Here is a 16984-nt window from a genome sequence, read left to right on the forward strand (position 1 = left end):
ATTAGTAAAAGGTCATTTTAGGATTGCCATCAGGAAGTCTTTCCTCACACAGGGAATGATGAACATATGGAAACCCTCCCTCCTCCCCATAGAAGCTAAAACCCTGGAATCATTTAAGGAACAATGTGAGAACTGCTGGGTCTTATAGGATGGGTAAAATAAGATGGGCCAAATTGCCTTGGCCCACCAGGTTTATCTTGTGATCACATGGCATGAACCTGCCAATCCAAAGCCCGTTGCTCTTCGCACCATGGTTGAACGCCGGTGCTAGCGCCCCCTCGTGGTGCGGAAGGCTCCCGGCAGGGGCACGTGATGCTGCACGGTGAGGCGGATGGCCGAGGACGTGCTGTCGTCACGCTAGGGACGTTTTGCGCAGTCGCCGCTCTGCTAGCTTTCACCATGTCGGCAGGATCGCCGCAATCTGCGGGGTAAGAGAGGGACTTGGAACGGGCGGCGCTCCTCAACCAAGCCTTCCCCCCGCCCCCCTTCCCCCATTTAGAAACAGGCGGTGTGATGTCGGGCCGCCCGTTAAAGGGGCCGGTCCGCGGCCGCCGTGCGGTTGCTCGCGGTAGTTGGTGTGTTTTTTTAAAAAAAACTGCTGCGTCGATAGCGCCAGGCCGTGCTGGGCCTGGAGTAGAGTAGAGGCGACTGGGCCGGGCCGCGCCGGACCGAGCCCGGGGGGGGGGGGGGGGGGGAAGAGGAGGGGTTATAAAGTCTGAGGCCGGGATGGCGAAAGTCGGTTGCTGGTTAGTGTGTGGGGAATCGGTTTTGGTGTCACTTTAACCGGGTCGCTGACCGTGTGGGAGAGCGATCCGACCGGCGCCTTTAAATCCTCCCCGCCCCTTCTCCATTTTCTATCGGCATTACTATTAGCGTCTCCTTTTTAATGAGCCCCCAAACCAGCCGCGAGGTTCATTACATCGACCTCCCACTCCCACCACCACCACCACCACCCCCAAACTTCTCGCAGGCTGAAGGGGAAGCGGAACGACCGAGCTCCCCACCACCCTCTCTTCACTGTGTGACCTCGTTCGTCAGCCCGCTTGTAACTCTTCACTTTGTTAATGTTTTTAGGCACGGGGGGGATGAGCTGCATTAAAAACTGTCGCAGAAAAAAACATTGTGCTTAGTTCACAATGGAGTTTGACTTTTTTCTCGTTTGTTTAAGTTTCAGCGTTTCCTCATTCGCAGGGCTGTAGAATGGGTGTGCGATTAAAAATAATTCAAAAAATTAATTTTTACGCTTTGAAATATGAAAGGCGTTGTTGGAATGCTTTTGTGTTAACCGTGAAACCCCCACAATCAGTTGATTGTAGTTATTGGCCAGCTTGTTTACTGATTTGTTCAAATTACATTTTTAGTATTTTCTGATCATTTAGAAGTGGAATTGCTGAAAATAAATGATCTTCCCAAATATGTTTACGATTCTGTATGTTAAAATAAAGATGGTAGTTTGTTTAGGTTGTAATTCAATAGTGCGTTTCTTATATACTGCTTTAATTTTGCCGTTGAGTTATTTGTTGATATCTCGCCAACAGTAATTGCTTTCTCATGGTGCTTGTGCGACAATATACAAGTCTTAAACTCAAGGCAAAACTCAAATTAAAATTACATAGTAATAAATATGTGGAAATGATACTGGGTGGCTGATGTTGGATTTTAAAACCGTAACTCAACATTCAGATTATTTCATAAACTTAGTTTATTTTAAGGTATATCCTGACATTAGATTGCTGTCATCCTGAAATGGATATCTAGTTACTTATGTGGAACTTAAAAAAAAAATCTTTGATCTCTGCTTTTCCCAAACTACATTTTATTGCACTTCTTTGTCACCAATCTTCATTGGCCTGGGTTGACTCTATCCCCTGACGCAATGATTTTTGAAATTTTTGTGTGGTGAAGTGTTTTGTGTTATTTTTTAAAGTTTTTTTTCCAAGTAACACAGTGGAAGAGATTGTTAGAGATTTTCCCTACTGAAAGATGTGCAAGTGTGATGTAATCAGTACAGGCTTATGGAGTGATAATCTACTGTTGGTTACTGAGAAATCAGGCAGGCAGTCTTAAGTATTTAAAAAGTTGGGGCTTTATTACAGGCTGTAAAAATGTTAAGAGTTGTGATTAAACTATACACTGTTCAAGCTTTGCTCTTTCACAGTTGCCTTCATTGTGTTGGAGCTTTGTATCTCTTGTTTTTTAAAAAAAGTCTCTACAGTGTACAAAATGATGAATTCTAATAATGACTTCTTAAACAGTCTCTGCCATTAAAAGCTGCAGTTTTAATAGTTTTGGAAGGAACAGGATAAACTGTTCTGTTCAGCTGAACTAAAGGTGGGTTAAGCCTTTGTTAAAAATAATTTAAAAAAAAATAAGAGCCAGCATGGTTGAAACTGATCCTGATGTTAGGAATGGCGCCTTAAATATTCTTCTGCCTCTGTGACCAATTGATTGACAATGCTACGCTTATGCTGCTTACTTCCTGATTCTGCAGCAAGATTGGTTGCAATGACTATATATTTAATTTTCAAAAAGTTTTCCCCAATTTTATGAGCATTATAATGTGTTATGAACAAATTTTTCTTAAACGATTATAAGCATGTGCTGTACCACCTGCTCTATATCTGCTGGTTTTGCTGCTTCAATTAGTCAGCAAGCTGTATTTTAAGTGAACAGGCGTGTTAGCATCTCCAGTTACTAGCTGACAAAAGTGAAAATGGAGCAGCAAAGATCAGACTGATTTAAAATAAGTTTAAGTTTTGTTGATTCATAATGACTTTGTTAAATTTTTAGCATGATTTATTAAACAGGAGGTAATATAAAATCAAGATTTTCTAATCTTAAGGAATATGACTGAAGACCAGACTTAATTCATCACATCTAGGACAAAAGGAAAACAAATGCCAGTTTCAGTATGAACTTGCTTTTCCTGTCAGTGATAAATAAGAAGGTGCTCTTGTAGTAGCTGTTATAAACTTAGAACTTACCATCATGTTATAGATGGCAACAGCTGTTGACTTGAGTGACTGTCCTGCACCCTGACGAATGAAAGTATTTCTCTTGCCCAGTGCTCAGTGAGTTTATCCAATGAAAAACATACACATCAGGAACGTTCCAAGAGTGATCTACAATTTGTGCCGTGATATGTGGTCTTAGCTATATGGCGGTCTTGGTATGATATTTGACCTTAGAGCTTCCAAGTGGGGGGAATTCCCCCAAAGCTCCCACATCTGGTATTTGGCCAGTGACCCCCTATATTAGAAGTGAATAGTGCAGATATCTGAAGCTAGGATTGAGTTCAGCTATGAGCCCTTCCCCTTCTACCCCCAGCAGTTGAATTGATTTAAAGGCCTACTTGCATGAGGTACGAGAAGGTTTAAAGACTCATGGAGTAGTGGAGTCAGCATTCTTTGTACATAAAGCTTGTAAATATAATGCTTACAAAGGATTATATGTTTCTTAATTTATTTTAAAAAAATACTTCAATATTTTCACTTTTTATTTGCCAATTACCTTCCCTCTTATCTTGAAGGCATTGACTCCTTGCTGTGATACAGTACAGTACCATGGGAGCTGGTGGGCTCCAGTGTGCCTTGCCCAAGTTACCTATATTTATGTGAATGTTGGCAGATTATTTGATTGCAGAGGATAACGCAGCAAAGACTGATCTTGACATCTCACTCGACACCCACGCATGCATTTTTAGCAGGGGTCCATGGAAAGAAGCCATTTGCAGGAACCGTGGTGATTTTCTTTTCCCTAATCTGCGATCTTGAGCTTATTTGTAGCACCCGTCCACCCCTTGGCTAAAATTAGTTAAATCAGTGCAGACTAGTAATCGAAATGGGGCTATTCTTGTCTGTATGGCTTAATTGCTCACCAAATAAACTAACTAATTGGCAAAAAAAACCCTATTGTGTTTTTAAAATATTAAAATCAGTTTATGATCTTACTGATATACTAAAGTGGATTCTTCCTTATTCAGTTTCACATACAAACAAGTGTACCAATGTTCTATGTCATGATGTGATTGGATGTCGATTACCCAGTGAATTTGGCTTGAATGCTTTGCCAAGCAAGGAGAAATATCATGAAATGTGTTGGAAGGTACAGCTGGTTTGACTAGATCAGCTCTTTTAGCACTAAAATAACGGCGCTATTCACAAACAATATTAATAAGTAACTTTTTTTCTTACTGTAGGCGCCGTAGTAAATGGGATTGTCCAGAAGCAGTTCCTGTGTCGATGGCAGTATCAATAGAGTCTCAGATGAATAGTTTTCCGGTCACAATGCCACAAGTTTCAGCTCATGATGGAGGTCTCGCTGGTCCTCCGCCAGTCAGCCAATCTCCTCAATCTTCATCAGAGGCATTAGATGCAGCTGCTGCTGCCGCTGCCAGGATTAATGCCATGTTGATGGCAAAAGGGAAACTGAAGTTACCACAGACTCCAAGTAACCGAGTAGGTGATGCTTTCTTGATCAATGAAATCTTTAAAACAATACAAGTTGCTTCACTTTATATGATCAGTTTAATATTGGATAGTATAATACCATTTCAAAATACTGTAAACTTTGTAAGTACTCTGTTTACATATTTCTGTAGCAAAATATATGCATATATTTCTAATTTGTGTCTTATTATTCTCTCACATCTTTGCACTTATTTTTCTGTTTAATTTCTGTCAATGTTTATATCCATTTGTTTCAGTGCACCAGTAAATCATTGGTCAGGTTTTCTTGGCCACTCAAGGAAGGCAAGTGCTCTTGTGGGGAATGAAGCATTTTCACAAAAATTAGGCCTAGACATCTAAAGTTCTATGTGTTTGCCCATTCTCTGCCTGACTCAAATCGCACAGGATGCAAAACCTTGGATGAGTCAAAGTTGTGGGTTCAAGTCCCAACACAAACTTGAGCTCAGAATCTAGGTTGACACTTCAGTGTCCAATACTGAGCATTATCCAAAGTGTTGTCTTTCAGATGAGACATTAAACCAAGGTCCCCACTTTTTGCTCACGTGAACATAAGGTTCTGTGGCACTATTTGAAGGGGAGAAGGGTATTCTCCTGGTCTTGTCCCAAAATAAACTCTAGGAACTCTCTTTTTAAGAGTTCTGAGAACTTGTTTGAGAATTTTCAGCAGATAACTTGTCTTAATTGACTGATCTCTAAATTACACCAAAGTTTATCCCCAGGTGTTCTAGCTCTTTGGATCTTGGTTTAAGTATAGAGTAATCGTAGATCTATTATTGCACCAGCAATTTATTAGTAGGGTCTCAGACTTTGATCAATTGATACAGCAATGCTAAATTTCACCATAATCTCTAATTGTGGCCAGAAGAAATGGAATTGAGGATTATGCAGCAAAACCCAAGACCTCACCCACATAAAAAGTACATTTTTGTGTTTTTTATCAAGAGCTCCTGAATCCCCAGCCTGGGGACTGTGGCTAAAGTCATGAAAAAGAATATAGGAACAGGGGTAGGCCATTCAGCCCCTCGAACCTGCTTCGCCATTCAGTTAGATCATGGCTGATATGTACCTCAATTCCGATTACCTGCCATAGCTCCATATCCCTTGATACCCTTACCTAACAAAAAATGAAAAGGGTAAGATTATATGATCCCTGTCAACTACTATGCCCCACTACAAGAGGAGAGAGAAGGTTGATGAAAATGTTGCCGTGGAAAGCATAAACAATTGTTTGACTTTTAGGTACAGGCAAGCTGACCTAAAGTCACTTATGAATAGTGAAAGCTTGACTTTTCAAAAAAAACGCATTTATAACAAAATAAGGTAGAAATGAGAAAAGGACATTCAACCAACTCAACTTCAGCCCCTTGTTTCAGGACTCGATTTGACCACTTCTCATGTTTTCTTACTGCATTCCCATATTTCCTGATGAATTAGGAATCAGATTTCTCTTGCTGAGTCAATTAGTGCCCTAGGCAGAAGACTGTACTGTAACTTGATGACTAAGCCTGAAGAAATTAATTCCTTTAGTTTATTAAAGAGGGTAATATCTGTGTCAAAAATAAAAAATGCTAAATAATCGATTTCATTCATTTGATAACTTCTCCTTCCAGTCAAAGTCTTCAAAATCGATGTCCCATCTGAAGAACAAAGATGATATGGTGGTTGCTGAAATTGAAATTAATGATGTTCCTATTGTCTGTAGAAATCTACTTACGAGAGGTCACACTCAAGATGAAGTAAGTAATTAATATGCATCTTAAAAAAAAATTAACCTTTGGACAGTTTATACCCTATGTTGCTACAGATTATGAAAGGATTTGCAATGGGACTTTTACAATGAGAAAAGTAAACTTTTTAATACTAATGTTTACATAAGATGTGAATACAGATGCTTGACAGCTCAAATAACTGTAAACCTTGCAAATGTTTTTGAATAGTTGTGTTCAATCAATTGCTGAGACTATTAGAATCATTGAATAGAATCATACAGCACTGAAGAAGGCCATTCGGCCCATTTTGCCTGTGCTGGTTCTTTTAAAGAGCTGTCCAATTAGTCCCGCTCCCCTGCTCTTTCCCCACAGCCCTGCACGTTTTTCCTTTTCAAGTATACGCTCAATTTCCTTTTGAAAGTTACTATTGAATCTGCTTCCGGCACCCTGTGTAAAATAATATCTCCAAATCTTCCCTCTGGTTCTTCTGCCAATTATCTTAAATCTGTGTCCTCTGGTTACCAACTCTCCTGCCAGTGGAAATAGTTTCTCATTATTTACTCTGTCAAAACCCTTCATGATTTTGAACACCTCTATTAAATCTCCTCTTAACCCTTTCTGCTTTAAAGAGAACAATCTTAGCTTCTCTAGTTTCTCCACATAACTAAAGTCCCTCATCCCTGGTTTAATTCTAGTAAATCACCTCTGCACCCTCTCCAAGGCCTTGACATCTTTGGCAGTTCTTACAAAAATAGTATGGTAGAACCACTTTCTATTTACTTGTGCTCAATTTGGTACTTTTTGTTATTTCATCAGTCAGTAGTGACACCTAAGTATTGATTAGCAATAAATGAAGTACTGATGATGTTTGATACTGTCTGATATATTTACAAAGTGATTCAGTTTGTTCTTTCTTCAGATAAACAAAATCAGTGGCGCTGCTGTTTCCACCAGAGGGCGTTTCATGTCTGCAGATGAGAAGCAAATGGCAGTACAAGGGTAAGATCGCTTTACATTTTGCAATTTATTTGAGAAGTTTGTCATTCTAGTGTTCTAGGAAAAAATATATTTTCCATGTTATGAGCAGTGTGCCTTAATTAAAAGCAATTAAACTTTAATTATTTAATGAACAGTTATTCCCTATATGCTAAAATAAAAAAATACACTCCTGTATTTTTGGATGAAGAAACCTATTTTGCTTGTGAGAACTTGGAAGCAGACATTTTATTTTTATTTGTGTCTCCCACTTTATGAAAGTTAGTGGCTAGATGTTACAGGAACTTTCACAGAAGAAAAGGTCCACCAAATTATACACATGTTATTTAGAAAATTACTCCTGTGCTAAGATTCTGAAAAGGCTGGAATCCAGAGAAATTTTTGAAGAAGCTGCCCTTCATTGTTAAATAGTTCTCCATTCACAGCTGTTCCATCCATCGTTAGGATTATATATATATATATATATAAAATCCTACGACATTCTGGAAATGTTTTAGTAGGTTATTCAGTGCTTGAAAGCAAAAGATTAATATTTGAGATGTAATCTTTCTGTTAGATGCTGATCAATTTTGTGCATAGTTCCTGAATTTCTGTTCTTTATTTCACATTTCTTTTTATTTCTACAATATAATGAAACCTGTTAGTGTTAGAAACAAACTTCTTGGATGCAGAAAAAGTAGAATTAAAACACAGCTTCTCTTCTGAGTTTTACACTTATTTTGCCTATAAAGTAGAATATTGTACTAATGTACATCTAGGTGCCCTGATTGCACATGAAAAATTAGTCAAAGTCTCTTAATTTTATAATCCCCCCCTGTAGCTCAGAGGGTTCAGTCAGAAGTCTTCAGTTCTTCAAATTATGTTGTAGTAACCGTTAACAAAAGTGTGTTAACCAGGGTTCAGGGTAAGCACATTCCTTATAAAGTGACGGGCAAGGCTGGTAGAAGTAGGGAACCTTGGATGACTCGGGAGATTGAGGCCCTAGTCAAAAAGAAGAAGGAGGCATATGACATGCATAGACAGCTGGGATCAAGTGGATCCCTTGAAGAGTATAGAGATTGCCAGAGCAGAGTTAAGAGAGAAATCAGGAGGGCAAAAAGGGGACATGAGATTGCTTTGGCAGATAAGGCAAAGGAGAATCCAAAGAGCTTCTACAAATACATAAAGGGCAAAAGAGTAACTAGGGAGAGAGTAGGGCCTCTTAAGGATCAACAAGGTCATCTATGTGCGGAACCACAAGAGATGGGTGAGATCCTAAATGAATATTTCACATCGGTATTTACGGTTGAGAAAGGCATGGATGTTAGGGAACTTGGGGAAATAAATAGTGATGTCTTGAGGAGTGTACATATTAGAGAGGGAGGTGCTGGAAGTCTTAACGTGCATCAAGGTAGATAAATCTCCGGGACCTGATGAAATGTATCCCAGGACGTTATGGGAGGTTAGGGAGGAAATTGCGGGTCCCCTAGCAGAGATATTTGAATCATCCACCGCTACAGGTGAGGTGCCTGAAGATTGGACAGTAGCAAATGTTGTGCCTTTGTTTAAGAAGGGCGGCAGGGAAAAGCCTGGGAACTACAGACCGGTGAGCCTGACATCTGTAGTGGGTAAGTTGTTAGAGGGTATTCTGAGAGACAGGATCTACAGGCATTTGGAGAGGCAGGGACTGATTAGGAACAGTCAGCATGGTTTTGTGAGAGGAAAATCATGTCTCACGAATTTGATTGAGTTTTTTGAAGGGGTAACCAAGAAGATAGATGAGGGCTGTGCAGTAGACGTGGTCTACATGGACTTTAGCAAAGCCTTTGACAAGGTACCGCATGGTAGGTTGTTACATAAGGTTAAATCTCATGGGATCCAAGGTGAGGTAGCCAATTGGATTCAAAATTGGATTGACGACAGAAGACAGAGGGTGGTTGTAGAAGGTTGTTTTTCAAACTGGAGGCCTGTGACCAGCGGTGTGCCTCGGATCGGTGCTGGGTCCGCTGTTATTTGTTATTTATATTCATGATTTGGATGAGAATTTAGGAGGCATGGTTAGTAAGTTTGCAGATAACACCAAGATTGGTGGCATTGTGGACAGTGAAGAAAGTTATCTAGGATTGCAACGGGATCTTGATAAATTGGGCCAGTGGGCCGATGTATGGCAGATGGAGTTTAATTTAGATAAATGTGGGGTGTTGCATTTTGGTAGATCGAATCGGGCCAGGACCTACTCCGTTAATGGTAGGGCGTTGGGGAGAGTTATAGAACAAAGAGATCTAGGAGTACAGGTTCATAGCTCCTTGAAAGTGGAGTCACAGGTGGATAGGGTGGTGAAGAAGACATTCAGCATGCTTGGTTTCATTGGTCAGAACATTGAATACAGGAGTTGGGATGTCTTGTTGAAGTTGTACAAGACATCAGTAAGGCCACACTTGGAATACCGTGTACAGTTCTGGTCACCCTATTATAGAAAGGATATTATTAAACTAGAAAGAGTGCAGAAAAGATTTACTAGGATGCTACCGGGACTTGATGGTTTGACTTATAGGGAGAGGTTGGATAGACTGAGATTTTTTTCCCTGGAGAGTAGGAGGTTTAGGGGTGATCTTATAGAAGTCTATAAAATAATGAGGGGCATAGATAAGGTAGATAGTCAAAATCTTTTCCCAAAGGTAGGGGAGTCTATAACGAGGGGGCATAGATTTAAGGTGAGAGGGGAGAGATACAAAAGGGTCGAGAGGGCCAATTTTTTCACTCAAAGGGTGGTGAGTGTCTGGAACGAGCTGCCAGAGGCAGTAGTAGAGGCGGGTACAATTTTGTCTTTTAAAAAGCATTTGGACAGTTACATGGGTAAGATGGGTATAGAGGGATATGGGCCAAGTGCAGGCAATTGGGACTAGCTTAGTGGTATAAACTGGGTGACATGGACATGTTGGGCCGAAGGGCCTGTTTCCATGTTGTAAACTTCTATGATTCTATAACATTTTCAGCTTAGTATTTTGCTACCACGCAGTCTTTGATAAAATTAACCCCCCCCCCCCCCACCCCCCACAAAGGTCTCAACATAGAAACCCAGAAATGCTTATGGTTTTCAGGGGAATGGAAGCAGAGCTACCAACTGTAGTTCTAAGTCGTTGGCATAGAGTTACTGCAACTTGCTTTGAAAACGTAAGACAATATCAAATAATGAAAACAATGAGGCTCACAAAAGTCTAGGTGAAATGAGTTTGGGCAGTCTCAGTCAGTACCTGTTAGGCACAGGCCCATTGCAATCTGCCCTTATTCAGCACTGATTTGGGCAATCTTACTCCGAGATCGCAGGATGGCTGGTGTGGGAAGTGAAAATATTTCATACTGGTGCAGTAAGGCGGCTGCTCTGAAGTTGAGGATGAGATGCTTTATTGGGTTAGAGTACAGGGAGTTTTATTAATCTAAGCACACAGTGCTTGACCTGGGAGTGTTTACTGCTGACCAAGGTGCCCAAAATGAATTTGAGACCAGTAAGTAGTGAAAGGAGGGGTGGGACCGATTAGGGACCAAAAAGGATATCTATGCATGGAGGCAGAGGGCATGGCTGAGGCCAAAGTCCTCGTGGGGGTGTTTGCTAGTGCTGTTGGGGAAGATTTAAACTAGAGTGGCAGGGGGATGGGAACCTTAGCGGGGAGTCAGAAGGGAGTAAAGTTGAGAGCAGCAAGAGAGGGGAAGACCCAGGGGAAATTTACAATACAAATAGTATAAACAGTTGTTCAAGAACAAGTGAAAAGGGAAAGCGTAGAGCAGCAGAAAGAAAGTGTACTTTAGACACTACAGATAAAATGAAAACTAGAAGGCGTAAGGCGATTAACCCAGCATCAAAGCTGAAGGTCAGGCTAGGGTGTGTGGCCCAACTAAGAGTTCTATATACAAATGCATGGGGTATGAGGAATAAATTAAATGAACTACAGGTTCAAATTCAAATTGGAGGGTATGACATGATAGCTATTACTGAGACTTGGCTGCAGGATGGTCAGGATTGGGAACTAAATATACTGGGTTATAAGGTCCACAGGAGAGATGGGGAAAATGGAAGAGGGGGAGGAGTAGCCTTAGTGATTAGAGATGAAATCAATTCAATGATAAAGGAGGATATAACGAGAGGTAAGCAGCCAACAGAGGCTGTATGGGTTGAATTGAGAAATAGGAAAGGATCTAAGACTATAGTGGGAGTTGTGTATAGGACCCCTGGCAGCAGCTCTGAAGTGCTAGATTGTATAAATGCAGAGATTAGACAAGCGTGTAACAAAGGCATAGTGGTCTTAATGGGGGAACTTTAACCTTCACATTGATTGGGGAAAGCAGACTAGCAACTGTCAGAAAGGTAGTGAATTTCTTGTGTGTCCGGGATAGTTTTCTACAGCAGTATGTCCTAGAGGCAACAAGGGGGCAAGCCGTACTAGATTTAGTAATTAGTAATGAACCAGATTTAGTTAACAGCTTAACTGTCCATGAACATCTATCCAATAGCGATCATAACATGATCGCGTTCAATGTAGTGTTTGAAAGGGAAAAAAGTGAATCAGCTGCTAAGATTCCAGACTTGGGTAAGGCCGACTTCAATGGGATGAGACAGAGACTGTCCACAGTAAACTGGGCAAATCTGTTAATGGGTAAAACGACTGATGATCAGTGGGAAATGTTTAAAGAAACATTTAACGAGATACAGAACTGGTTCATACCCCTGAGGAGCAAGAACTCTACTTGCCAAAAAAAGCAGCCATGGACAACTAAAGAGGTAAGGGATAGTATAAGACATAAGGAAAGGGCATACAAAAAGGCAAAAAATGGCACAGATGCTGGCGAATGGGAAAGATACAAAGATCAACAAAGGGTCACAAAACAGATAGTAAGAGCCAGAAAAAAAAGAGTTTGAGAAGAAACTTGCAAGGGATATCAAAACCAATACAAAGAACTTTTATAGTTATATTAGGAAAAAGAGGGTGGTCAGGAGCAGTGTTGGCCCCTTAAAAACTGAAAGTGGGGATATTGTCATTGACAATGGGGAAATGGCGGACAGGTTGAATAATTACTTTGCATCAGTATTTACAGTAGAAAAAGAGGATAGCATGCCGGAAATCCCAAGAAAACTAATATTGAATCGGGGACAGGGACTCTATAAAAATTAACATAAGTAAAGCAACAGTAATGAAGAAAATAATAGCACTAAAGAGTGACAAATCCCCAGGACCAGATGGCTTCCACCCCAGGGTTTTAAAGGAAGTAGGTGAGCAGATTGCAGATGCCCTAACTATAATCTTTCAAAGTTCTCTAGATTCAGGAACTGTCCCTCTAGATTGGGAAATTGCACATTTCACTCCGCTTTTTAAGAAAGGAGAGAGAAGGAAACCAGGGAATTATGGACCAGTTAGCCTAACATCTGTTGTGGGGAAATTGCTGGAGTCTATAATTAAGGATAGGGTGACTGAACACCTCGAGAATTTTCAGTTTATCAGGGAGAGCCAGCATGGATTTGTGAAAGGTAGGTCGTGCCTGACAAACCTGTTTGAATTTTTTGAAGAGGTAACTAAAGTAGTGGACAGGGGAATGTCAATGGATGTTATTTATATGGACTTCCAGAAAGCATTTGATAAGGTCCCACATAGGAGACCGTTAGCTAAGTTAGAAGCCCATGGAATCGAGGGAAAAGTACGGACTTGGTTAGGAAATTGGCTGAGCGAAAGGCGACAGAGAGTAGGGATAAAGGGTAAGTATTCACATTGGCAGGATGTGACTGGTGGAGTCCCACAGAGATCTGTCTTGGGGCCTCAATTATTCACAATATTTATTAATGACTTAGATGAAGGCATAGAGAATCTCATATCTAAGTTTGCCGATGACACAAAGATTGGTGGCATTGTAAGCAGTGTAGATGAAAACATAAAATTACAAAGGGATATTGATAGATTAGGTGAATGGGTAAAACTGTGGCAAATGGAATTCAATGCAGACAAATGTGAGGTCATCCACTTTGGATCAAAAAAAGGATAGAACAGGGTACTTTCTAAATGGTAAAAAGTTAATAACAGTGGATGTCCAAAGGGACTTAGGGATTCAGGTACATAGATCATTGAAGTGTCATGAACAGGTGCAGAAAATAATCAAGAAGGCTAATGGAATGCTGGCCTTTATATCTAGAGGACTGGAGTACAAGGGGGCAGAGGTTATGCTGCAGCTATACAAAACCCTGGTTAGACCGCACCTGGAGTACTGTGAGCAGTTCTGGGCACCGCACCTTCGGACGGACATATTGGCCTTGGAGGGAGTGCAGCATAGGTATACTAGAATGATACCCGGACTTCAAGGGTTAAGTTACGAGGAGAGATTACACAAATTGGGGTTGTATTCTCTAGAGTTTCGAAGGTTAAGGGGTGATCTGATCGAAGTTTATAAGATATTAAGGGGAACGGATAGGGTGGATAGAGAGAAACTATTTCCACTGGTTGGGGATTCTAGGAGTAGGGGGCACAGTCTAAAAATTAGAGCCAGACCTTTCAGGAGTGAGATTAGAAAACATTTCTACACACAAAGGGTGGTAGAAGTTTGGAACTCTCTTCCGCAAACAGCAATTGATACTAGCTCAATTGCTAAATTTAAATATGAGATAGATAGCTTTTTGGCAACCAAAGGTATTAAGGGATATGGGCCAAAGGCAGATATATGGAGTTAGATCACAGGTCAGCCACGATCTTATCAAATGGTGGAGCAGGCACGAGGGGCTGAATGACCTACTCCTGTCCCTATGTATTAAATGAGTACTTTGCATCTTCTTTAGCAAGGAAGAAAATGCTACCATACTCACAGTAAGTGAAGAGATGGTTGAGATACTGGATGGGCTAAAAATTGATAGAGGAGGTACTAGAAAAGCTAGCTGTACTTAAAGTAGATAAGTCACCCAGTCCAGATGGGATGCACCCTAGGTTGCCGAGGGAAGCAAGGGTGGAAATTGTGGACGTACTGGCCATAATCTTCCAATCATCTTTAGATATGGGGTGGTGCCAGAGGACTGGAGAATTGCAAATGTTACACTCTTAGTTAAGAAAAGGTATAAGGATAAATGTGGCAACTATAGGCCAATCAGTTTAACCTCGGTATTGGGGAAACTTTTAGAAACGATAAATCGGGACAAAATTGGACAAGTGTGGATTAATTAAGGAAAGCCAGCACGGAGTTGTTAAAGGCAAATCATGTTTAACCAATTTGATTGAGTTTTTTGATGAGGTAATGGAGAGAGTTGATGAGGGCAGTGCAGTTCATGTGTGTATGGACTTCCAAAAGGCGTGCGATAAAATGCCACATAATAGGCTTGTCATCAAAGTTGAAGCCCAATGAATAAAGGGGGCAGTGGCAACGTGGATACAAAATTGACTAAGTCATAGGGAACAGAGTAGTGGTGGTCGGCTGTTTTTTAGACTGGAGGGAGGTATACAGTGGTGTTTCCCATGGGTAGGTACTAGGACCATTGTTTTTTTTGATATGTTAATGACTTGGACTTTGATGTACAGGGCACAATTTCAAAATTTGGAATGACACAAAACTTGGAAGTGTAGTGAACAGTGAGGAGGATAGTGATAGACTTCAAGAAGAAGTAGACAGGCTGGTGGCATGGACGGACACGTGACAGATGAAATTCATTGCAGAAAAGTGTGAACTGATACATTTCGGTAGGAAGAACGAGGAGAGGCAATATAAACTAACGGGTACACTTCTACGGGGTGCAGGAACAGAGATCTGGGGGTATATGTGCACAAATCATTGAAGGTGGCAGGGCATAGGGGATAGAGCGGGGGAGTGGGACCAGCTGGATTGCTCTTGCAGAGAGCCGGCATTCACTCGACGGGCCAAATGGCCTCCTTCCATGCTGTAACCATTCTATGATTCTAATTTGTTACATGACCTGTGGTAAGTGTACCATGCTTGGGAGAAACAGGTGACTTTGGACCTATAGTTCCCAAAGCTCTCCACCACTGAGGTTTTCCTGGTCATGCCTGGGTCTGTTGTAGACTAGTAGATAGAGATTGATTGCTATGATTGGTCAACAGCTCTATTATCATTGTATATATCATGCGACTACCAGGATAGTAGAAGGCTAACTAGATAGACCGTGGTCTTTTTCATCTAGCAATTCCTATGTTACTCTGAAATGCATTCCATTTGCCAGCACTAACACACTTTGAGTATAAAGAAAAATTAGCTTTTTAAAAAAAAAAGCTGTAAGTGTAATGAATAAAGAAAATCAGCCAAGTCTTGGTCTAAAATTCATGAATATTCCTCCCTTTTAAGAAAATGTCAAAACATGTTTTTTTTGAAAAAAGCCATTTTAACAAATTAAACACAAGGTATCCGCAAGAAAGAATTCTGTAATTTCTTAACGAGAGACTAAAGATTGTCCACAAGATCATAAGATAGGTTTGGATGAAAAAAGCCCTTCATTCAGCTCATTTGACCTCTTCCTTCCAGAAAACCACTGTACTATCTTCATTACAGCATCTGGTTTCTTAAGAGTCCAGTATCTTGCTCACAACCACTCTGGTGACTCTTTAGAATTGTTGATCACTGTCTGTGAAAAGACAGACGTTGCAAGGTCTGTCCTAAATTTGCCATTAACTATTTTGAATCTGTGCCCTCCTATCCTGCTGCAATGGTACATTTGCAAGTTTTAATCGCTGTTTACTTTGTCTGCTAAATATCTTGTATACCTCCTGAGATAAGTCTTTTTGTATAGAGCATCATATCTAGTAGGATTGATTCTTCTTTGGACATCCACTGCCTAATTGAGGAGTAATCTTTCTTGAAATTACATTCCTGTATTCTTATGAACAATATAGAATGTATATTTATAAAGGTATAATCATTGTAAAAGGGGATGTTTCATAATGGTGATATATTTGATAGAGTATGTCAAACCAAAAGTCCTTGGTTACTGGAATGTCTTACAAAGAAGAGTGCTGTAATCCAAAATGCACATTTTCTGAGGAACAATTTGGTGCCAATTGTGTATACGATGAAATAAACTTAATACTATTTTCCATACATAGTTACAGTTGTGCTTGTAAAATGTCAACCATGGTTCATTGGTAGCACTTACGTTTCTGAGTCAGAAAGTTGTTGGTTCGAGTCCCACTCGAGACTTGAGCAAATTCTAGGCTGACGCTGAGGGAGTGCTGCACTGTTGGAGATGCGGCCTTTCGGATGAGATGTTATACCGAGACCCCATCTGCCCCCTCGGGTGGACAGAAAGATCCCATGGCATTATTTTTGAAGAAGAGCAGGGGTCTTCTACCCGGTGTCCTGACCTATATTTATCTCTCAACCAACACCACTAAAACAGATATTCTGGTCATTATCATATTGGTGTTTGGGCAAATTGGCTGCCATGTTTTCTACATTTCAAAAGTACTTCATTGACTATAAAGCGCTTTGCGACATCCTGAGGTCGCGAAAGGCGCTATATAAATGCAAGTCATCTTTTTTCTTTATCTGCAAAACAGTTTTCTCTGCCTAACTCGTTAGTTATTAATAGAATTAATACAGATAACAGGAAGTTCATTTTGTGAATCCTATTTTAAAGAATGAAGTTTGTTTTATATTTGGTACTATTGTAATGCTTTAGTAACACTAAAGTTAAAGCGCTTTAAGTCAATAATTTATCTTTCTTTAGGGATCGACCCCTCTACCTTTGCATACAGGCACAGACGCAGAAGAGTGTGGACAGTAAGACTTGTTGAAATTGCTACGTGTCTAATTTTCACACTGATTAAATTTCAGTAATTTTTGTGTTACCTGGTGCTA

At 40.5% G+C, this 16984-nt stretch overlaps 1 protein-coding gene across 4 annotated transcripts in view; it reads left to right on the forward strand.

Annotated features, from left to right (window-relative positions):
- Window positions 1-331: 331 nt before the first annotated feature.
- The window catches only part of LOC137320816 (KH homology domain-containing protein 4-like), a 51099-nt gene continuing 34446 nt past the window's right edge, over window positions 332-16984 (forward strand). Inside the window, exons 1-5 of one of the 4 annotated variants that reach the window (XM_067982688.1) lie at window positions 332-428; window positions 4199-4457; window positions 6080-6205; window positions 7098-7177; window positions 16854-16906. In XM_067982688.1, the coding sequence (XP_067838789.1) occupies window positions 400-428; window positions 4199-4457; window positions 6080-6205; window positions 7098-7177; window positions 16854-16906 (547 nt within the window). In that variant the 5' untranslated portion in view covers window positions 332-399. Of the gene's footprint in view, window positions 429-705; window positions 747-768; window positions 1046-4028; window positions 4105-4198; window positions 4458-6079; window positions 6206-7097; window positions 7178-16853; window positions 16907-16984 lie in introns of those variants that run through there. The other 3 variants (XM_067982689.1, XM_067982690.1, XM_067982687.1) reach the window with 3 other exon arrangements.

Source organism: Heptranchias perlo, chromosome 4, assembly GCF_035084215.1.
Source record: "Heptranchias perlo isolate sHepPer1 chromosome 4, sHepPer1.hap1, whole genome shotgun sequence".
NCBI classification, from domain to species: domain Eukaryota; kingdom Metazoa; phylum Chordata; class Chondrichthyes; order Hexanchiformes; family Hexanchidae; genus Heptranchias; species Heptranchias perlo.